This window comes from Dasypus novemcinctus, chromosome 4, assembly GCF_030445035.2.
Source record: "Dasypus novemcinctus isolate mDasNov1 chromosome 4, mDasNov1.1.hap2, whole genome shotgun sequence".
Classification (NCBI taxonomy): Eukaryota; Metazoa; Chordata; class Mammalia; order Cingulata; family Dasypodidae; genus Dasypus; species Dasypus novemcinctus.
In genome coordinates this window covers 49,148,499-49,173,764 of record NC_080676.1, presented here as the reverse complement: position 1 = coordinate 49,173,764, position 25,266 = coordinate 49,148,499, and the positions used below count along the sequence as shown (strand labels likewise).

At 35.2% G+C, this 25,266-nt stretch overlaps 1 protein-coding gene across 4 annotated transcripts in view; it reads right to left on the bottom strand.

The window, feature by feature from the left end:
• NAALADL2 (N-acetylated alpha-linked acidic dipeptidase like 2) overlaps positions 1-25,266 on the bottom strand; it is a 1,069,483-nt gene that overhangs the window by 574,103 nt on the left and 470,114 nt on the right. For all 4 annotated transcript variants that reach the window (XM_071214620.1, XM_058295358.2, XM_058295357.2 and 1 more), the window contains exon 5: positions 11,230-11,380. In XM_071214620.1, the coding sequence (XP_071070721.1) occupies positions 11,230-11,380 (151 nt within the window). The remainder of the gene's footprint in view (positions 1-11,229; positions 11,381-25,266) is intronic.

Sequence of the window (25,266 nt, the reverse complement as noted above, 5' to 3'; positions counted from 1 at the left end):
GGAAATCTCAGCATTGCCAGTTGCAGGCTTGACAGAATTTCAGAGGGGCCAGTTGATCCAAGTACAAAGCAGTTGACAATGAGGAGCATCCTAGTTTGAGACACTCAAAAATGCATGGTTTACAGATGTTGGATGTACCATGATCTCCTCTGGAAATTACGTGAAGTCTGTAGCCCTGAGATCCAAAGGTTTAAACACCCTACCTAGTGAGGAGACAGGGCATTTCAGTGCAATATATGGAATCAGTAGCAATCTGCCTGGCAATTGAAGACAACACTAACAGAGAAAAGGCAGAAAATATACGTTTTTACAGATTCATGGGTAGTAATTAGTGGACTGGCAATATGGTCTGGATCATGAAATATTAATAACTGGTAAATAACCATGAAATTTGGGGCTAGGAAATGTGGGATAAAACAGCTATTTCAAAAACTTTTCAGGAAGAGGATGCAGCTTAAGTGATAGAGCTTCCACCTACCATATGGGAGGACCTGAGTTAGATCCCTGGGGCCTTCTGGTGAAAAAGAAGAAGAAAAAGTCTGCCTGCATGGCAAGCCAGTGCCCACCTGAGGGCCATGTGGTGAGCCAGTGCCCTGCACAAGTGAGCCACACAGCAAGATGATGATGCATCAAAAGAGAGACAAGGGGAGAGTCAGGGTGAAGTGCAGCAGAAATCAGGAACTGATGTGGTGCAATTGACAGGGAACTTCTCTATCAGAGGTCTCTAGGATTGAGTACCAGTGAATCCTAGAGGAGAGAAAATGAAAAGAAAAAACAACACAGACAGCAAAAACAGTAGGGAGGGAGGAAGGGAAGGGGGAATATTAATCAATTAACTTTTAAAAAAGTTTTCATGATCACACATATAACAACACAACAAAAAGACAAATCTAAGACATCAAAATGTAGTAATACAATAGACAGGTTTACTAAGATAGAAGTGAAACATAGGACAACTATACCTAAGGTAAGAAGATGACATAACACTAGGAAGGAAAATACATGAATTGGCACATGAACATACAGGAACCTATGGATTATCTGGTACCATTAAATGGGCACAAAAGAGGAATTTGCCTGCATATACACATTGCAACAGACATTGTTAACAAATTTTGAGTTCTGCAAATCTTTAAGGTATGGAAAGAAAAACATTATATCTGACAAAAAAGCATATACCGCATTTCAAATATTAGAAATCAGCTACATAGGTCAATGCCACTATCAAAAAACAAAGGATACTCTGTAACTTGGTAGAAACATGGTTAGGGATTGGAATGCCTTCTCCATGTAAAAAGTATGATCAGAAATCAATGATTTGAAACATGGATACCATGTTATAGAAACACTCATCATAGAATCAGATTAAGGCCGTCATTTTTTTAGGAAAAGAAGTACAAAATGCATAGAGAATGAAAGAATATGTAGAACATTTTATTTAGTAACAACCCCACAGCAGTAGGAACAGAGAAATACTGGATTATTAAAAGAAATAATGTAGACCTGAAAGATTGATCTAAATAAGTATGAAGGGCCACTAATGCCTTAAATCAAGGGAAAGGTTGAACTTACTTAGACATATTGACATGATTAGAACATAATCTACTGAAATTAAAATATGAATTAATACATAAAGACAGATCAGAAAAGGAATAGAGGGAAATATGCTACTTGGAAGCATGGACAAAATTATGGAGAGCAGAGGAGTTATATTGCCAATCTCGCACAATACTTACTGACTAGCCTATGCTTTGTTAACCTGCACACATTAAGCATAGTAATATTGTGACTAACATGCCTATCTAACATGCAGGTATATTACAGGGTAATGATTTGAGCACTCCTAGTTGAACCATTTATCTTTTTGATCTGCATCCTGGTTAAGAATAGAAGAGAAACCAGTGGCAATAGTTTCACCTTCTCCAACATCTACAAAATTACTATAACACCACCAAATAACTTTATCTCTCTTGAATCCAAAGTTACACCCATATATATCCTACCAAACCAGCCATAAACCACAGTAACTTCAGCACTTCTGGTGAGTAGAGAGAAGCAGTGGGACAAAGCATCTATAATGGGAGTTGCTATGACAAAGAACTCCAGGACCTTGAATGGGATGACTGGGAATGCCCAACACCAACACCAACATGGAATTTGCTAATCTCCCTGTTGAAGGTACCAAGACTAATTTTCCCTCATTATCTCTGAATTAAACACAATTTTAGGGACTCTTCAAGGCATGAGTGAACAATACCCAGAATTCACACCTGATTTGCTTTCTATAATCACATTAATATAGTGAAAGAGCAGGTACTTATTAGGCACAATGGGCTCTTGGTACACAAGAATAGACAGAACTTTCAACAGAAGCAGCCCAAAGGGTTCTAAGAAGCCTATTTTCTGTCATACTAGCTCCCATTTAGGAAAACTAGTAACACATTCACAGGAAATACCAGCTAATTACTCTATAAACCTGTATATCTTAAAAACAGACAAAGCAAAAACACTATGGATCTTCTTGTTGTTTAGTGCTATGATTGTTGTATTTTTTCTGATTGAAATTGTCAATAATACTAATCATGGGGGACATAAGAGAAGTGTGTCTGGTAATTCTGTTAATAAAACTATAACTATAGTCACAACTAGCAAGGACCCAATTATTCAAATGAAAGGAAAACATATAATCTTTTGGCTGGCTACCCTGCCTAGCAGAAACAAATACCTTAAAAACCTCAGGAAATCCATATGAGTATATGGAAATATCAGAATTAGAGCATTTATTCTCTCATGCTTGCACAGATTACTTTAGCTAACGTTTACATTGGAATATTATGATACCTTAAGTGGCATGAAGTTCACCACCATAAGCACATTAGAGTCTATAAACTAACTACCTGGACAAAACAAAAGGACCACCATTGCTCTGTCAGAATTAACATAGCTACAGCTTACCAAACAATGGGAAGTGCCAAACAATTCTGGTATGGCCTATGAATTAACTATAAATTCATAGGCAGGCATATGACAAGTCTTGTAACAGACATGATCCTACATGACCAATAGGAAAAGTTGGGAATGGTACTTAGAATTATCAGGAAGTGTTTTATAGTATTTGGCTATGACACAGTGGATTTCTGAGGAAATTAATGATGATTATTATGATAATAATTATTATGGTGAGTATGAGGAGGAGAAGGAAAAGGAGACAAAGAGGCAAAAGAAAAAGATGGGGGAAATAGCACTGTATCCAGTACTACAAACCAAAGCACATGCTTAATACAGTTAAAACAGAGATGGTAGGATTTGTGACAACTGCAGAAGTCCCATGACTTTAGGGATGAGTTTACACACTGGGCTGTTAGGGAGAAGATTTTAAAAAATGCCATAGCTGAAAATCCCTAGCCTTATTTGACTTGATAACCTTACACTTCACTACAAAGATACACATGCACTACTATATCTCACAATGAGGATACATAGACCAGAATTAGATCACTAGAATCCATAACCCTTTTAGCCCTGTGAAATTTCTGCTAAAGGATCCATGAATTTTATGGCTTAACATTGTTACAACGGGTGAACTATGTAAGAGATACAGAAGAAAAATGCAGAATAAGGATTATTAAACAGAACATTACCCACAGTGATATAATGCAGGTAATCATATGACACCAATTATTTCAATGCCTAGAATTGGGGAACCTAATAACTTACAAAAGATAACTGTCATACTTGATCCTACTGTAGTAGCATATAACTTGAAATTTACTAAACGAGAATTTATAGCTAGTATGAGAGCACCAATATACAGTAAACACTTTCAAGAACCATATAGCCTACAATTTATGGATTTGCTATTTAAACAGAACTACTGAAGCAGGAAACCTTTGCAATTCCTACAGGGATTAGTAAAAGGATTGATAGGAACTTTGATGTCACAGTACCAGATAAAGGAAATGGATGTAAAATGGGAAGATGTCAACACACAACAAAATTCAATGCCCATGCCATGGCAGGTTATCAAGTTTAGGGCTTCAAATTAAAAAAACATATATGAAATTTTGTGGATTACGTTCAGGAACACAGGAAAACGGTAGAAGGATACTGGACACTTTAAAAACAGCAGTAAGTCAGATGGATTTTAACACTCAAAAGATTAGGAAAACCATCAACAAAGTACATCTAGAAAATAAATGTAAAACACTGCAATAGATGCTAAAAGATATGTGGGATGTTTTATGCTTAGCACTTATAATAGGTAGATATTGGACACCAAGTGTTGCCAATAATTGACTAGATCCAAATTAGGTGTGACTCATGAAAATAGCTGTGATTACTTAGAAGCATGTAAAATGCAAATATTCGCTCTAAAAGGAGGAATATGGAGATCAGGATATCACACTATGACAATACCACAATTTCAAAAAGAGTGTAGATGCTTAGAGCAAATCAAACACCCACAGGTACCAGATTGGAAGAGTGGACATTAGGTACTTACCACATCCCTAGCTGCATAGAGGTACCAGAAGTAAAAATACTTATGACTAGCTGACAAAAGAGAAACCACTAGAATATAAGGTCATCAGACTATGTGAATATATTCTAAAAATAAAAGAAATAATAATTTATTGGAATAAGGGAAGTGAAATTTCTCCTCAAAAGTTATATCATACTTCAACAAATGACAAACATTGTGGTTGACAGAAAAATTCATTACACCCAGACTATAAAAGATAAAGGAACTCTGAGTTTTAACTATGAGGTATATCATATCACTAAGAAGGAATTAACTCTAATTAATGTAAATAATATATTAGCAGAAGCTAATGAACATTTGAAGGGAGAGACGAAACAGGTCCAATCCTTATTACAGAAGGTGGAGAAGGACCATAAGATACACTTTCCGAAAATAATGGCTGTGTTAAATACTGTCTATATGGTAACAGAAAAAACTTTGCAGCATGCTATGAGCCCATACATAACTATTAGTGTTATAAAAATTAGGTTTTCTTGGAAGAATATTGGTCAAGGTTGATTGGTTCAGAACTTGATTGGTTCAGAAAATTAAACATTTGGAAATATGGGGAATGGCTATTTGAGCATGTTAAAGAAATTACAGAAGCTATCATATATGATTGTTTTAGGAATTACAGTGTTAAAATAACATATAAAAGAGTATTAGAAAAATATTGTGATCCAAGATTAAAGAGTGGTTTCTTGTGTATTGAAATGGTATTAAGATCTTTAATCTCCCAAATATTGTAAACATGTTCAGCACAATTAGATTGTAAACAAATTGAGAAAAACTTTAAAAAAAAACAAACAAGTGATAATGAGGCATTTTGCAAAGTTTCATAGACTGGCTTGATGCCAGCCATGTGGGATACTCCTTTGATAAAAACATTAACGACCAGACCTCTGAGGCATAAAGTTCCATTGCAAAGCTCCTTCAGGGAGCATCCGCTAGAGGCAAACTGACAATGGGTTGCTCTCACTGCTGGCTCCAATGTCTGGGCTGTGTTGTCACACTCTCTGTCTCTCTCACTGCTGCACTGACCCCAGAGCCTCCTGCCGAGGGCTGCAGACCCTGCACTGCGGCTACATCAGACCTCTTATTAATGATAGCTGCCTGACTTTACATGACATCAGATTAGAAGTTAAACAATTTGGGATTGAAGTCCTGGTTATGTTAGGCAAGTCTATGATCTGATTAAACCTCATTTTCTCTCAGGATCAGCTTTCTTATTTGTAAAGTGGGGCCAGTAAAAGCTGTTCTGCACACCTTACAGGAATTTTGAAAGGCCTGATGAAGGCCCATTTTTTTAATGACATGTTATAAAAATGTAAAACTAATTCAATTGTTTCATTTAGCAGCTTATATTCATTGTGATGGAAATTTATTGAGAAATTTTTTTTTTAAGCAGTGGATTTTATCATTCTCTTACCAAACATCATAACTTATTGAGGAAATTTTGTTTCTTAAAATAAACTGATTATCTTTATCCATAGAGAAATTTAAAATAGAGAGCATTAGGTACAATATAAAGTAAAAGACATTCTGAATGAAGAATATATTATATGGCACACTGATTTCCTGTGAACAATAATCAGTTAAAAATGTTTTCTATAGACTGTAACAATCTTAGAAATTTCAATAATCACTAGGAAATTTCTCTGTTTAGGACCAGGAAAATTTATGTTACCATTTTTTTTTTTAATTTTCATATTTTAAAGGAGTTGTTTAAATTGAAACAATCTGTCATTTCAATATATTGTAATTTAAACTTTCTGAAAAAATTCAGATTGGTTAATGATGAGCCACTCTTTAAATGGTTTTAAGAATCAAGTTGAACAATATGCCAAGTATATCTGTACCTGTACCTTTCAGGACACATATAAGAACCACCAGTCAGTTCTAGTAAGCATACAGACACATTTTATTTTCCAACCAAGTGACAAGACATTTCATGCTGTGAATATCCAACACTTTGCTTTGACAACTAGGAAAATATTTATATTTTCTGCTGTTCTAGTCAGGGGATAGTTCAACATTGTCTCAGTTGATTTAGTGCCAACTCAAGTCAGTCTTTCAACATTTGTCCAGGTAACTGGACCAAGAATACCTGGTGAAAACTTGTCAAAAATTATAGTGATATTCTTTATTCTTTGAATAGTTTTGGTTGGCAGAGGTGATGTTGAACAGACAGTAGATAAACAACACACAGGTCCACTGAATTGTAACACTGAGAATATTAAATAAACTGTGTCATTTGATACACTTGGATAGAGTAAAACAACTGAAAAGGCTCTCCGCTTCAGAATTTAAAACAAAGAGAAAAAATTATAATAGTAAATAGATAGAGAAACATAGACACAAAGCTTTAAATCAGGAAAGATTTCAGGAACTGGGGTATAGGGAGAATCAAGACTAAGTCAAGATGAAAGAAATGCCTTGGATTTCCATTAATTAGTAGTCTGAAGATCAGCTGGAATAATACTAAAATAAAAATCAACACTTCAGCCAACAGAGAATTCAGGAAATGAATTATTAAATAAGAACATGGAAAGGAACAGATTTCTCTCTTCTAATACTTTTTCTAGTTTTTCAGATTTCAGACAATATTCATGCTTAGAAATTGGGAAAAGATCCGTCCCCCCGCCCAGCGTATTTCAACATAGATCAAACAGAATACTCCTTAACAATATCCATTTCTCATTTCCATATTTTTATGTTCACCCCCAAAGCTTTCTCATTCTCTTATTGTTTTGGGGCTTACTTTATATAGACAATTAATACATTTTTTAGACCAAACATTTTTGAGTGTAACTGATCACTGTAACTATAGCCAGTTACTATAAATGTCAATTCTTATGCTACAATACCTGAATCCTCAGGTAAAATGATCAACTTTCTTGTCCTTCAAGGTTGAAAACAGAACTGCACTTACAGTCTCTTAGAAGTTTAAAATGACATGGTTTTAGGGAGCGAAATTTGCTTGCACCATAGTTTAGTGTACTTAAAATGCTTGTAGCAAGTTGGTGGAAGCAGTTACAACGAAGGTTTTGATACGTTTGATAGTTAATCTTTGAAACATTTGATAAATTATCAAAGGAATTAAGGAATGGATTAGACTGATGATGTCTTAATACCTTTTATGGAATTCAAATTTTTTTAAACATTGGAACTTCTCCTAAGTTTTGAGCAGAAGAGATGCAAAAGTCGACAGAAGAATTTAAGGAGAAAACCCATGTAATTTTTGGATAACACTGTCAGGGGAGAGAGCTGAGACAAACTTTTTAAAGCAGTTTTGAAGAGGTTATTTAAAGTCAGGATATGGTCCAGGGTCAAAATTATTAGAGATAACAAGTCATGTTAAGGAAACAAGCCATTAATTCAAAAAATGTTTATTGAGAGACTAATGAGTGTCAGAATTGGGGTGGATATCCAGAACATATATATTAGAATCCCTACAGAAGCAGAGGCAGCAAATATGAGAGACAGAAAAACAAGATACTGCAACAATGGTGGCATGAGGTCACAAAATTCAGGTCAGTGGCCCTAATATGTGGTAGGTGAAGGATTGTAAAGGTTCTCTAGCTTAATGAGTTTCAAACTTAGTTGTATCAGATCTTCATAAAATGCAAATAGCTGGGTCCCTCCCTCAGAGTTCCTATTTAAGTCTGGGAAGGAGCTCAAGATTTTGTATTTCCCTATACACAAATGTGTGAGATATATATTAGGACAACTTTCCTTTTTACTGCGAAGAAAGTAAGGCTCAGAGTAGTTAATATACTCAAATTCAAAAGCTTACTTTTGTTAAAAGAATAATCACAAGCCATTCTTTTTCTTGGTTACAGAGGCAACAAATATTATTTACAAACTTCTTACTGTTTGCTATGATTCTGTAATAATCAAAACTATTTGGACATGCAATGAAACCTTCTGAACAGAACTACTTTATAGGGAATGTGTCTTATTTGGACAATCCATTTGGATCAAGGATTGTAGAAGGCTACATTAGCATTCTTGCTTAAAAAACACAGCCTTGAGTAAACAAAAATACATGGTATACTCCCTAGCAATAAAAGGAAATGAACTACTGATACATGCAACTACAAGTAAGTATTATTGACATTATTTTGTGCAAAATAACCTGCCCATAGTAGAGTATCTACTGCCCAATTCCATTGTTATGAAGTTCCTAAACACAACATTTTTCTATGGTGAAAATGTAAGACTGATGGTTAGCTAGGGCTGGTGGTGAGGTAAGAGTCTGAAAAGGCTCAAAGAACTTTCTGAGTTGAAGGAAGTATTCTATAGCTAAATAGGCATGGACATTACATGGATGTACCTATCTAGCAGTTAAGATTTGTGCATTTCAATGTATGTAAATTTTAGCTGGGAAAATATCAAGTGGTGCTGTGGGGAGTGAGGGTATCATAAACAAAACAAAAATAGTAGAATGTATATAGTTGAGGAAGCTGGGGGAAGCAAATGAAGGGTTTATATACTATTTTGTTTCTTTTGTATATATTAAAAAACAAAGAAAATGAAAACAAAACCTCCTCAGATATTAGTCAATCTTGACCACTTAATCACTCTTAGATTAGCTAATAGAACAGAGACTCCAAAACTGGAAAAAAGAGGTTGTTTTATTTTAATACCTATAATAACACAGTAATTGTATGGTGTTACATTAGATACTGTTGTTATCTTTCGGCTAATTATTATTTGAAGTTTTCATTAACAATTCACAACTTGCCTTTCCACCTCCCCCTCTCCACAAAACATAATTGAGAAAGGTTACATTATTAAAATATATTTAAATGAAACTGTAAGACACAGAAGAGTTTAGGGCAATTTGGGGATGGAAATATAAATAATCAAAAGTAAAAGATATAAATTACTGCACTCAATCAGAGCTTCTTAGCAGCCAGGGCAAAAAGAGATATATAATGGGTTACTTCTTTCCCTTTTCCATGTATTGAATAGACTCACACAGAAAATAACATACCATCTCCCCACTGGCATTATACTTGCAAAGGAGTTTTTCATGTTATATACATAAGTGACATTCAGTAACGTAGCAGACAATGTCATTTATTGTATTTTTTTATGAAATATGCAAAGAAAAGCTAACGGCATAATACAGTCTAGATTATTGAGGTCATTTCAATGAGAAACTGAACTACAATAATCCAAGTCTATTGCACTCTGACCATCAGGAAAGGTAAATTAACATGTTTCATTTACTTTCTCTTTCAAATATCAGTTGCTTCCACAATAATTTTTGACCGGATATCGATAATGGTCAATTGAAAGTTGAGTTTCTTAATGACTATATGAATTGCTGCTAATTGTTACTGCTAATTGAAGAGATGTGAAGCTGGTATTTTGTCATTGAAGCTAGGAGTCTTAGCTTCAAAGACTTAAGTCTTAGACTTATAATTTTGCCTAAGTTAGAGAGCATTTCATCTGTGCTTGGCAATGTGGCTACTAGGTATGGCTACCCATATTTTTAAAACATTTCTTTGAAAATTATACTAAAGGAATGATGGAAATGACATCATCATTTTACAAACATCACAGTAATAATTGTAGACAGAGATTGTATACGGATACCTACTGATTCTAATTTCAAAACTTGACTGAATATAGCCTTTACAAAGTACAGATCAAGAGGGTCCCAGAGAAGATTCTGTTAGGCATTATTAAAGGGATACTATTGCAGTGTATAGAAGACAAAGTGATAATCAGTAAATTCAATACAAATTCATAAATTATAAGATAATATTGGACTTGATTTATTTTCTTCTTGGAAAGAATTACTCAGTCATTGGTAAAGTTACTCTATTTGGATAAAAGACAACTAGACTTGAGCAAGATAACTCAGAAAGTCTTTTGTGATATTTTGCAGAAGAGAGGAAAAATATTGGCAGAATACATAGATAAGTATGTGAATTTTTTTGTTAGTTTAATTACTGACTGAAATGTTATGGCTAATGGGTTAGTATCACCCAGGAAGAAGGTTCAAAGAGTTTTTCTTCAGCCAAGTCTGTAAAAGTAGAATATTAATCAATGACATACTGGGCAGAAATTCAATGATACAGTGAGCATCTGCCAAAACCGCAGTTATTTTCTCCCTGCCGCATGACCCCACTATCATGAACACAACTTATTGGGAAAGAAAAGGACGATTAATGCAGAGATGGCCATCTCTGCACCAGCAGTGACTACCTAAACCAAGACAACCTTTCTCTTAAGTAGCCAGATAATTTGATTATATTAACTCCACGCTTCTCCAGCATCATTTCCTACAGCTCTATTCCCCTAACTGGAGTGCATACACCTCTAGGCTCTGTAGTAAAAGTTATTATAGCTACCTCAAAGCAGAAGAAAATTCTTGTTCCTGAGGAGTTGAACTTGTTTCCATCTACATGGAATGCCCACTCTTGTGGTATTAAATCTATCAGTTGATCAATAATAGCACATAAAATATGCTTGCTTGCTTTTCATGAGGCAAAAATCAGTTACAGATTGTTTTTAAGGTTACTCCAACAAATTGGCCATGTTTAATTTTGAGAAGATAAAAAATTCCCTTTTAAAAATGTGTGGTAAAAATTCTTGTTCAACTTCACTATCCTTTGATTATGTTAAGTCGCATGGGTTTACAAATTGAACCTTGTAATACTTACAAGAATAATAAAGAATAATAACGAACTTACCAACACTTGGATAACCAGGTGTAGAAGGATCTCCTCCTGGATTCAGTGATACCATGAAAGCATCATAGGTAAGATTTGTAGTCTTTGGTAAATCACAAGGATCAACATAGAGAAGAACACCTCCAAATCCAGCTTTTTCCAATAAGGAAAGCTAAAAGGGGGGTGGGGGAGGGGAGAAAATTTTAAATTATTATCATGTGTATTTAAGTTCATATAATTTCAACATTGTGGCTAAGATAGGATGGCTTGCTTTTCTGAACTTTTTCTTTTAAAATAAACAAGCATATTAGACCCCCCATATATGAAGCCCAGTTAGTAGGATTTTCTACTGACCTCTTTCTCTCCTTTATTTTTCTCAAGCTACATAATATTTAAGCAGTATTCATATATTGCCTAAATTTGATTTCAGTTCTCTGCACATAGAAGTTTTTAATTGTCCATCCAGATCTATATGTTCCACTTTGGCAGGATTAACAGAGGCTTTGCCACAAAGTTCTGAGTTAAAAGGGAAGCTGTTCTGACCACTGTTATGTTCTCCACTAGAGCAGAAATCACCCACGGTAGTGTGATACATTTGTCAGAAGACTGATCTAGTTATAGTAGTTGTTGAAATATTGAAGTGTTTTCATACTGTGTGGTACAGAGCCACTGCTCTGAACCTCTTGAGGACTTCCACTTGACTAGCTGCCATCCAAGGTCCTTGGCTATCCCACTGGACCTTCCAGATACAGCAACATAGGAATTAGCACCTGGCTCAGTTGGAGAACCCCTTCTGAATGATCAGTTCCTACTATGTCATTTTGAAAATTTTGAAAATTCCAAAAATTGCTCCTGATTAGCTTTATTTGAGACACATCTTAAATGTAAAGATGCCTCTCTCTTTTTTAGTCAGTATATAATTGATATGTACAATGGGACAGAAGAATTAAAAACATTCGGTTTTCTCTTTGCTTTCACTTGTTAAATTGATCTTTCTGGGGAAAGGAGCTCATTCATCTTAATGTGTCTTACCTGATATGAGAAACAATGGTCATGATTTGCTAATCCTATTTCTTTTCTGTGAGAGAGGAAAAGCATATGTGGGGGGCCTTAAAGAAATGAAGAAGAATATTGAAGAAGAATATTGCTAAGTGTCATTTTGAGTATGGGCAGTTGCTGCTCATTGTGTAAATCTAGTTAACACCTATATTTCATTTCCCAATTACTAGTTATGTGTTTTATTGAGTTTTGCAGTGGACTCAGCAAGTCCACTGTGTCCCTGGGAGGGATTATACTTATCTTTCCTACCATTGAACTTATTGGGGTCAGGCATAAGGTAAGTATTCAAGAGTATAGCTGAACAATAGAATGAATGAGAATGATGGTGTTCTGACGCAGCAGCAACTGTTAAAGAAAAGAGAGTCCAGAGAAAATGCTTATGATTTACTTCTATTAGGAAAAAAATTCCCATATAATTGTATATACAACTATATAAATTCAAACTTCATATAATTTTATATAATTCCAAATTTTTAAAGGAAATAATATATAAAAAATTAAAACAGATATAGAATGTAAGTATACCACATTAATGGTATATTTCCTACTCTTTTAAAAGTGGTTTGTGCTGGGGGAACCAAGATGGTGGCAGAGTAAGGAGCTCCTGGAGTCATCTCATGCTACAGGGCAGTTAGTAATCACCTAGAGCTATCTAAAGCACCTGTTTGAAATTCCAGGAGACAAGCAGAGCATCCTGAAACATCCTTGAAAATATGGAAGGAGGAGATTGCCCATTTGCAGAGAGGATTCGTGAGTAGAGTCCTCCACACCATGGAGGTCAGTGCCTGTGGTGCAAGCTGCTTCTGGAGCTATTCCATGGCTGGAGTTGGAAGCTCCAATTCCCAAAAAACAGGGGAGGAAAACACAGTACGGCACTGACTTCAGCTACTGATTAGTAAGTTTGGCAAGCTAAAGTATAATCCTAGGAACAGCTAAACTTAGATCTGGTCTAGGTCAAAAGGAGGCTAGAAACTACCATTTTGACTCTGCCCCCAGTATGAGGGGAAACAGGGCTGATTGAAAACCACAGTGCTAGTAAAGACCAGCTTCTTTCCACCCAGGTCACATTTGCATTGCAGTTCTAGCCTAAATCCCAGCCCCACCTCCGGCAGGGAGGAAGCTGGGGGGGAGCTGCATGAGGCTCTCCAGGCAACTGCAAGTGCTCTCCACTGACACAGATTGAATAGTCGGTCACCTAAGGCTGCATGCCTGCACCCCAATAGGATAGGAGAGGATCTGGGTATCCTCAGTCTTTCTGGGCAACAGCAGTTTTCAGCCCACACAAACTGCTTTGTTAAGTGCCTTTGAGTCCTTCTCCACCTCTGTTCCCCATAAGAGAGGAGGGGGCTGGTGTTTCCTCAGCCTCTCAGGGAAACTGCAGGTGCTTTTGGCCCACACAGCCTGGACTGGTGGGACCTGGTGGATCAACCCCCATCCCCCAATAGGAAAGGAGGGGTTTGGCATCTCCACAGCCTCTCTGGACAACAGTGTGTACTTTTAGCATACAGCGACTGAATTGTTGGGTGCCTGTGGATACAACTGCATGCCTTAATAGGATAGGAGGCGGCTGGTGTTTCCTCAACCTCTCCAGACAATAGTAGGTATTCTCGGCCTAAAGGTACTGAACTGTTGGGCAATTATAACACCATCCCCACCACCCATTAGGATAGGAGGAGGCTGGTGCCTCCTCAGCCTCTCTGGGCAATGGTGGATAGTTTCAGCCTACAGGAACTGATCTGTTGGGCATTGGTGTTTCCATTCCCACCCCATAAAGGGCAGAAGGGACAGTACTCAATCAACCTGTCATGGCAGTGTAGGCATATTCGCCCCACATAGATTAGATTTTGGGCACTCCAGACAGTCCATTCCCACCCCCAGCAGGGGGTCTGGTGCTACATCAATTTACTTGGGCAACTGTGTTCATTTTGGACTCAAACAGCATAGATTGCTGCCCACAATTAACACTCCATCCCTGCCTAAGGAAGGGGAGGAAGGGGTGTGAAGCTTCATCAGTCTCTATAGGCAAATACAGAAAGTCTTGTCCTGCTCAACTTGGATTATTATACACAGCTTCAGTTCTTTCCTTACACCTGACAGAGGAAAAAGGTGGGAGAATTTTCATCAATTCCTGGGGCAGTGAGGGCAGCTTCAGCCTTCACAGATTATAGCATGAATACATCCTTGGCTCTTACTACATAAACAGCAAGGAAGAAAAGACAAGAAAGCCCTAAACTAAAGGGAGAAACTGCACCTAGAATAAATACATTTAGCAAGCCAGGTGTGAAAACACTAACAAAAAATTATAATCCATACCAAGAAACAGGAAATTATGACCCAGTCAAAGGAACGGGATAAGCCTCCAAATGACATAAAGGAGTTGTGACAATTTGAATATCATAGATATTCAAACAAATTGCCTTAATAAATTCAGTGAGATGGATAGAGATTAAGGAAATTAAGAAGACACTAGGGGAGAGCAAAGAATAATTTGAAAGCATACATAGAAAAATAGCAGACCTTATGGGAATGAAAGGTACAATAAATGAAATAAAAAATACATGAGAAGCATATAACAGCAGATTTGAGGAAGCAGAAGAAAGCATTGGTTAGCTTGAAGACATGCCTCCAAAAGTGAACATATCAAAGAACAGATGAAGAAAAGAATGAAAAAATTGAACAGGGTCTCAGGGAAATAAATGACTATATAAGGCATGCAACATATGTGTCATGGGTGCCCCAGAAGGAGAAGAGAAGGGAAAAAGGGTAGAGGAATATTTGAAGAAATAATGGTAGAAAATTTCCCAACCCTATTGAAAGACATATATATCTTGTCCAAAAAGCACAACACACTCCCATCTGAATAAATCCAAATAGACCAACTCCAAGACACATAATAATCAGAATGTCAAAGGCCAAAGACAAAGAGAGAATTCTGAGAACAGCAAGAGAAAAGCAATGCATAACATATAAGGGATACCCAATAAGATTAACTGCTGATTTCTCATTAGAAACCATGCAGGCAAGAAGGCAGTGGTATGATATATTGAAGATACTGCAAGAGAAAAACTGCCAGCCAAGAATTTTTAATTCGGCAAGATTATCTTTCAAAAATGAGGGTGAGAGGAAAGTAGATGTGGCTCAAAAAACTGGGTTCCTGTCTACCATATTGGAGGCCCTGAGTTCACTTCCTGGGACCTCCTTGTGAGGGCAAGCTGGCCTGCAACCATGGAGAGCAGATGACCTGCACCCAAGGAGAGCAGATGGCCCATGCCCATGGAGAGTTGGTGCAGCAAGATGATGCAACAAAGGGAGACAAGCAGACACAGAAGAATGCACAGTGAATGGACACAGAGAGCAGACAGCAAGCAAGTGGCAAGAGGGGGATAAATAAATAAAATTAACTAAAAAAACTGAGGGTGAGATTAGAATATTCACAGATAAACAGAAACTGAGAGAGTTTATAACAAAAGATCAGCTTTGCAGGAAATAATAAAGAGAGTGCTACAGCCTGAAAAGACAGGAGAAAGAGGCTCAGAAGAGAGTCTAGAAATGATAACTGCATCAGTAACAGCAATTAAAAGTGTCAGTAACAACAATTAAAAGTGTCAAAAATAAAATGTCAGATAAAATGCAAAGATCAAAATGGATGAAATAAGAACTGCCTTTACAGTAATAACATTGATGTTAATGGATTAAATTCCCCAATCAGAAGACACAGACTGGCAGAATGGATAAGAAAATATGACTCATTTATATGCTGTCTGCAAGTGACTTACCTTAGACCCAAGTATACCTATAGATTGAAAGTGAAAGGTTGAAAAAAGATATCCCATGCATGCAGCAACCAAAAAAAAAAAAAGGAAAAAAGAAAAAAACTAGGGTAGCTATAGTTATATCAGATAATATAGACTTTAAAAGCAAAACTGTTATTAAAGACAAGGAAGGACATTACATATTAATAGAAGGGGTGATTCGCCAGGAAGAAATAACAATCATAAATATATAAGCACCTAACCAGGAAGCTCCAAGATACATGAGGCGAACACTGGCACAAATGAAGGGAGAAGTAGACATCTCTTACAGTAATAGTTGGAGAATTCAATACACCACTCTCAGCATTGGATAGAACATCTGGGCAGAGGATCAGTAAAAAAACAGAGAGCTTGACTAATATGATAAATGGACTAAACTTAATAGAAATATATAGAACATTGCACCCCAAAACAGTAGGATATACATTTTTTTCAAGTGCTCATGGATCAAGCTCTAGGATAGCCCATGTGTTGGGTCACAAATTCAACAAAATTGAAATTGTAAAAAGGACTTTCTCTGATTACTATGGAATAAAGTTGGAAATCAGCAGATGACAGAAAAGGAAAATTCACATATATATGGTGATTAAACAATGCACTCTTAAATAATAAGTGGGCCAAAGAATAATTTCAAGAGAAATCAATAAATATCTTGAGACAAATGACAATGAGAAAACAATATATCAAAACCTATGAGATGCAGTGAAGGCAATGTTGAGAGGAAATGTATAGCCCTCCATGCTTACATTAAAAAAGAAGGAAGAGCCAAAATCAATGACCTAACTACACTCCTGGAGGAACTAGAAAAAGAACAGAAAACCAATCCCAAAGCAAGTAGAATGAGTGAAATAACAAAGATCAGAGCAGAAAGAAATGGAGAACAACAACAACAACAACGACAACAACAACAACAGCAAAACCAATAGAGAGAATTGACAAAACCAGAAGTTGGTTCTTCAAGATGAACAAAATTGACAAACACTTAACTAGACTAAGAAAATAAGAGAGAAGATGCAAATAAATAAAATAAAAAATGAAAATGGAAACATTACTACTGACCTCACAGAAATAAGAAGGATCATAAGAGAATACTATGAACAACTTTCTGCCAAAAATCTAAACAATGTAGACAAAATGGAAACATTCTTAGGAATGTACAACCTACACTTACCCTAGAAGAAATAGAAGACCTCACCAAACCAATCAAAGTAAAAAGATTGAAACAGTCATCAAACAGCTGCCCAAAATGAAAAACCCGGGGCCAGACAGTTTCACAGGTGAGTTCTACCAAGCATTCAAAGATTTAATACCAATGTCACTCAAGCTCTTCCAAAAAAATTCAAGAAGGAATGCTACCAAATTGATTCTATGAAGCCAGTATCACCCTAATACCAAAGCCAGATAAAGATATTATGAAAAAAGAAAATTACAGACCCATTTCTCTAATGAATACAGATGCAAAAATCCTCAATAAAATACTTGCTAATTGAATCCAACAACCTTGCTAATTGAATCCAACAACACATTGAAAGAATAATTCATTATGATCAAGTGGGATTTATAACTGGCATGCAAGTGTGATACAACACAAGAAATTCAATCAGCATAATACACATGAATAAATCAAAGAAGAAAAAGCTTATGATGTTATCAACTGATTTAGAAAAGGCATATGAAAAAATACAGCAACCTTTCTTTATAAAAATACTACAAAAATAAGAACTGAAGAAAACTTTCTCAACATGATAAAGGCCGTATATGAAAAGCCCATAGCTAACATTGTACTCAGTGGTGAAAGACTGAAAGCTTTCCCATTGGGATCAGGGACAAGGCAAGGATGCCCATTTTTACCACTTTTGTTCAATATAGAGCTATATATTCTATATATTCAATATAGGTTCTAGCTAAAGCAATAAGGCAAGAAAAAGAAATGAAAGGCATCTACATCAGAAAGGAAGAAGTAAAACTTTCACTATTCACAGATGATATGATTGTATATCTAGAAAGCCCCGAAAAATCTACAACAAAGCTGCTAGAGCTAATAAATGATTTCAGTAGAGTGTCAGGATACAAGACCAATATACAAAAATGAGTGGCATTTCTATACAATAGTAATGCACAATATAAAGAGGAAGTCAGGAAACAAAATTTCATTTACAATAGCAATGAAAAGAATCAAATTTAGGAATAAACTTAACCAAGGATGTAAAGTACTTGTATTTAGAAAACTATAATGCATTGCTAAATAAAAATTTAAAAGATCTAAATAATTGGAAGAACATTCCATGCTCATGGGTTGGAAGACTAAATATCATTAAGATGCCAATTCTACCCAAATTGATATAGAGAGTCAATGCAATCCCAATAAAAATCCCACCATTTTTTAAATAAATGGAAAACACAATTATCAAATTTATATAGAAGAGTAAGAGGCCCTGAATAGCCAGAAACATCTTAAAAAGGAAAAGTGAAGTTGGAGGACTCTCAGTTTCAGAATTTAAATCTTATTACCTAGCTACAGTGGTAAAAACAGCATGGTATTGGCATAAAGATAGACAAATAGACCAATGGAACCAAAATGATGGTTCAGAAACAGACCCTCACATCTACAGCCAAGTGATTTTTGACAAGCCTGACAAACCCACCCAGCTGGGACAGAACAGTCTATTAACAAATGGTGCCAGGAGAATTGGATAGCCATAGCCTAAAGAAAGAAAAAAGACCCTTATCTCACACCTTATACAAAAATTAACTCAAAATGAATCAAAGACTTAACTATAAAAGCAAGTACAATAAATCTCCTAGAAGAAAATGTAGGGAAACATCTTCAGGACCTGGTGGTAGGTGGTGGATTCTTAAACCTTACACCAAAAGCATGAGCAATGAAAGAAATCATGGATAAATGGAACCATCTCAAACTTAAACACTTCTGTGATTCAAAGGATTTTGTCAAGAAGGTGAAAATGCAGCCCACTCAATGGGAGAAAATATTTGGAAACCACATATCTGATAAGGGTTTGATTTCATTCTATTTAAAGAGATCATACAACTCAACAATAAAAGAGCAAGCAATTCAATTAAAAAATGGGCAAAAGATTTAAATAGACATTTCTTTAAATAGACATTTCTCCAAAGAAGAAATACAAATGGACAAAAAGAACATGAAAAAATATTCCCTATCTTGTTTTGATTTGTATTTCAAAAATGGGATATCTAACACTACAAAGAATGGCCATTATTAAAAAAAATAGATAACAACAAGTGCTGGAGAGGATGTGAAAAAATAGGAACACTCCTTCACTGTTGGTGGGATTGTAAAATGGTGCAGCCTCTATGGAAGACAGTTTGGTGGTTCCTCAGGAAGCTAAACACAGAATTGCCTATGATCCAGCATTTCCTCTACTAGGAATATATCCAGAAGAACAAAAAATTATGACACAAACAGCCATCTGCACATCGATGTTCATGGCAGCATTATTCACAATTGCCAAAAGATGGAAACAACTCAAGTGTCCATCAATCAATTAATGGATAAACAGAATGTGGTATGTACATATGATGGAATACTATGTTTCAATAAGAAGAAATTAAATTGGGACACCTATGAAAACATGGATGAATCTTGAAGACATTATACTAAGTGAAGTAAGCCAGACACAAAAATACAAATATTGCATGGTCTCATTACAATGAACTAAATACAAAGAATCAATACATGGAATTAAAACCTAGAGTGTAGGTAATTAGGAGGTAAGAGGAAGGTTGAGAAGAACTATTGATTCTTAACATAAGTAGAAGTTTTAATTAACTGTAAGAGTGTAAAAAATGGATAAAAGTTGATGGTAACACACTTTGGTGAGTAGAAACTAGTTTATTAAAGGGATTGTGGCTGAAAAAGGTAGTCTGGGGAAGTAAATGTCAATTGAAAGGAAGCTAAAGAATAATCTAGGGACTGAATAACACAGTGAACCCAGAGGTGGATGAGAATTGTGGCTGAAGGTACAAATGCAAGAGTTTCCTTCTGTGAGCTTGAGCAGATGTACATCACTCTTGCAGGGTGGTGAAGCATGGGAAAACTACAATTGGTGCAGCCTATGTGGTTAACAGCAATACTATAATATTCTTGTATCAATGACAAAGATGTACTGTGTTGATAATGGAGGTGTATGGAAAAAGTGTGCAAAACATACACTATGGACCATGGTTGGTGGTAATAGTCTGATGATATTGTCTCATAATCTGTAACAAATGTTCCACCATGGTATGGTGTGTTGGTGAAGGGGTGTTTTATGGGAATTCTATATATGTGTTTGATTGTTCTGCAAATTTACCACCACTCTAATAAAGATATATTTTAAGAAAATAGGGTGGGTTGGGAGAAAAATACAACAAATGTAAGGTAGTGCCTGTAGTTAGTAGTAATATTTTGACAATGCTGTTGCATAGTTTGTAACAAATATTTCACAACAATGCAAAGTATTGGTGGAGGGGTGGATATGAGAGACCTGTATGATGTTATATATACTTATTTTGTAAGCTCCCAATCTTTACTATATACTTATCATTTATGCATGTTCATGCATAAATGATATACTTCAATGAAAAATATATTGAAAAAATGGTTTGTGCTTTCAAGTTTTTGGTGTAATGAACAAGCATGGATTGTTTTTTATAATAAAAGCTGAAAAACATGGAGAACCTAAGCAAACTATAATTGACTCACATTTAGCTTTTATATCTACTTTCTGTCATTATTTTTCCTTCAGTGTTTTAATGAATAGGAGGAAATAATTTGGAAAGAGAAAGGGTAAGAGAGAGAAAAACTAGCAAATAAAATATAAATAAGAGGGCCAGATCTACTAATTGTTCTCTAAATCCTTATCACTGAAGTCCTTAGGGAGAGAGGGTTTCTAATATCTAGTTGCTGAAATTGTCATTCTTAAAAAGAATGATCAGTGGAATGATTTTGAATATGTTTCAAGAAAAAAATGTACTCCCCTTGACAGCAGATTGTTTTACATTATACTACAATAAACTTCATTCTACCTAAATCTTGTACCTAAATATCAATTTTCATGAAATATGTTTCCACAAGTAGAATTTTTAGGTCAAATATTCTCAAAAATTACTTCTAAAAAGAGGAGTACAATAACTTATTGACTGTTTAATGTCTGTGGAACTTAGTGTTTAGATTCATCTTATTCAAATGTGATATGCTAGAGTTGTATATTCTATGCCTTCCATGTTTATTTGCTAAAGTGTTGTCTCTCCATTTATAATCACTATACAGCATGGTATTTTCTATAGTAGATGGCCTTTAAAGAAGCAAAGTTGTTTAAAGGATAATATGTTGGCTATTTCCCCACAGCCCTGAAGGAAAGGCCCTGTATATGATTTGGCTCCCCTTTCCCAACATAGGACATCAACAGTTGAACCTGAGATTGACACTTCTTCAGTGTTGTCAGATCTCAGTCCTGCAGCAATCCCTGGCTGGCTGTGGTGGAGCTCTTAATTCAGTAGTTTAGAGAAATTGTCTGTTGGTGGATTTCCTATGAAATTGGCAATAAAGGAAACTGACAATATTACATCAAATAAAAAATGTTCAAAAGTTTCTCCAGGCCTTAGCTTCTTCACCTATAAAATCTTACATAGGATTGAACTACATTATTCTCACAGATCCTTTCTGCTCTAAATGAAAAGTCATGTAGTCTAACCCTATGATTTAAAAATTTTTGCAACATATTTATTGTATTTTTAATATGTCTTAACATACGTAATTTGGTCTTTAACTATTGGTATGGAATACATCCTCCTAAAATAACACAATTTCTATGAGTAAAAACAATCTTTAAAATAGTTTTATGATGTGGCTTCTAAGAACATGCATCAATATTTTAATTTTGCAATTTTGCATTAAACTTTTCTTAGGCAAAAAATGTAAATAAAACTGAAATATTTAGAATCTATACATTCCTCTAAGTAACTGAATTATCACTTCATTCTTTTTTTTTTTAAGGAGGCATCAAGAATTGAACCAGGGACCTTGTACATAGGAAGCAAATGCTCAACCACTGAACTGCATCCACTTCTTTATTATTTTTTTAGGTCTAATCTAATAATATATTGTAAAATGCTAATTATATCTTTCACAAATATCTCATAGTGTTTCCACCCTAAAATATGCTGCAATATATGACGATTGCAAAAATCACACAGAGTTAAATGAATATCATTTTAATGAACCTATCAACATTCTGCTTATATTTGAAATATGTCTTCTCTAATGAGTACTTAAACCATTAATTTATTTCTAGAAGAGAAGCTAAATATTGTGTAAATTTACTGAATATGTTTATTCAAAATGTCCATCACAAATACTTTCTAATCTCTCTGTAGTTAAAGATCACCCCTCAAAAAATCACGTTTTCCATGAAAATAGGAATCATTAAAACAGACTCTATGTACCTGCTTCTCCCTTTTCATTTAATTCAAAGAACCACTAATTGTTGAGTCAACATACTCTTTCCCAAGTTTTCATGAGTGCTAAAATAGCAACATGCCTTAGGTGCCTGATATTGCTGCTAGACTATTACCCAAGAAACTGTCCTAAGTCATGCCATCCAGAGACACTTTTTTTGCATTATACCGCGAGTCAGCTGATTCCCTTTGAGATCTGTCATAGCTCTGTCAACCTTAAAAAAAAAATGTAGTTTGAAGCATTCAAATTATCCCAAGTCCCGTTTTTCTTCACAAGAATTGAAAGGGACTTGGTGGGAAACTTTAGTAGCACATGATTGTGATCTGCTTGTGGCAGGGACCCCATCTCTGCCTCTTGTATTTTTCATGCCTACTTTAGTACCTGGCACGAAATGATTTTTGTTGCTAAATGAATATATAGATTAGTGTATGCCCACTAATGAATGAATGAATGAGAATGAATGTACAGGCGTATTCCATGAATGTTATTTTGCTCTACTGCTCATGACCACTGGATGGAAAAAATGCAATACATTTTGTTGTGACATGTTATGTATATCTGTTAGATGTAAGTTAAGCAATAAGCAAGTTGTTTTTTTAAAAATTAAAACAAACAATGCATTTAAGTAAATGCATTTTTTATTATGAGCCACATTATACATTTTTCTTCATGTACAGTATAGAAAGCTAGATCCTATCAGTTGCCACATAATCATCTCTGAAATAAATGGTATCACTAGACCGTGGGTAGGTTACAGCATTCTTATTAAATGGACCTGAAAGAAACTCTAAGCTCCCTGGGAATTAGTCACTCAGGCGTAATAGTCTGGTAGTTGAAATAATCCAACATGTGGTTGGCATTTTCATTGCCTTTGGTAGGCATCGTCTATTACCTGAGGAGTTGCGAAATAGTCAGATATTCAGGGAGAAAAAAGTGCTCAAAGAAACCAAAGCCAGGGAGGGTATGATGCTCTGATTTCTGTCACTTAAATTTTCTTACTGATTTTTTTTCAATCAGTAACTTCTTTTTCTTTTATTCAGCAATGCAGTGGGTTAAAGAGAGGTTACTTTTTGGGTCCACTCAAATTCCAGTACCAGTAATGGTTTAGGCATTAGCCATAAATGGACAGTTGAACAAAAACAAATATTCTTACCTCCTTGCATCTTATATTCTAGCAATACAAAGATAGAAAAGCAGAGATCAACCATGATATAAAACAAAAGAGCTTTAATATGAAGAAGGTATGAACTCAAACTATAAATCATCAGCCTGCCCTCTCATATTGGATCATACCTAAACACAACCTTTCTTGATATTCAATATCAAGAATGATATTTCTTGATATTCAATATCAAAAATATTCTGAGACTTCATGTGGAGAGCAAAATCAAATATTACATACCAATAACCTTGGTTTTAAGATACAGGGACATAATCATGATTAGAATGTAGGTCTTCTGAGTCAAATTTAAGCCAGATCATATATGTTGAACACTTACTATGGGTCAGATACTATCTCAAACTATCTCATAAGGTAGCTGTTGATTTTTTTAGTATGGACCTATCCTAATAATATATACACACATATATACTACTAGGGAAGTTGTGAGTTTACAAAACCAAAAAATACTTTTTTTAGTATGGAACTTATATATACATATATCTATGTTTGTGTGTGTGTGTGTGTGTGTATATATATTTATTTATATTTATATTACTAGGAAAGTTGTGGGTTTCCAAAACAATCATGCATAACATGCATAATTCCCATACATCACCCATCACCAAAACCTTGCATTGTTGTGGAGCATTTTTATTACAGATTATGAAAGAACATATCGACTATGGTTGATAGCTTACCTTTAGTATATTTTTCCATACATCCCCTATTATTAACACCATGTATTAGTAATATACATTTGTTACAGTTTACGAGAGAATGCTGTCATGTTTGTACTGTTAACCACTGTCGATCATCCACACGATTCACTGTGTTGTATAATCCCATGCCTTGTACAATCCATACAAAGTGTGCACTCAGTGACTCTTACTTTCACACAGAGTTGTGCAGTCATGCCTCAGTAAATTTTTTAATGTTTTCCTTAGTCCAAAAGGAAAAATCCCATACCCCATATCACTGACCCTTGGCATTGATATATTTCCTTCTTTTACATTGATGCAAGAATATTAAAATATTGCTGTCAACTAAAGTCCATCAGTTACATTATTTGTATTTTCCCATATTCTCACCACTTTGTAATAGTGACATACATTTTTTCTAATTCATAGAAGAACATTCTTGTATTTATACTATTAACTACAATCCTCTAAATGGAAGGACATTCTATGATCATGGACTAGAAGACTAAAATCATTACGATGTCAATTCTACACAAATTGATTTACAGATTCAGTGCAATCCTGATAAAAATTCCAACAGTTCTTTTTAATGAAAAGGAAAAGCCAATTATCAAATTTATTAATAAGGGTATAAAGGGCTCCAAATAGCTAGAAATATCTTAAAAAGGAAGAATGAAGTTGGAGGACTATCACTTTAAATCATATTACCTAGCTACATAGTTGTTGATTTTTATTCATGCCATTTGATGTAAGTCATTTGCATTTCCATTTTATAGTTGCTGAAAGTACAATTAAGGGCAGTTAAGGTCTTGGCCTAGAGTCAGAGCTAATGGGTGGTAATGCCAGGGA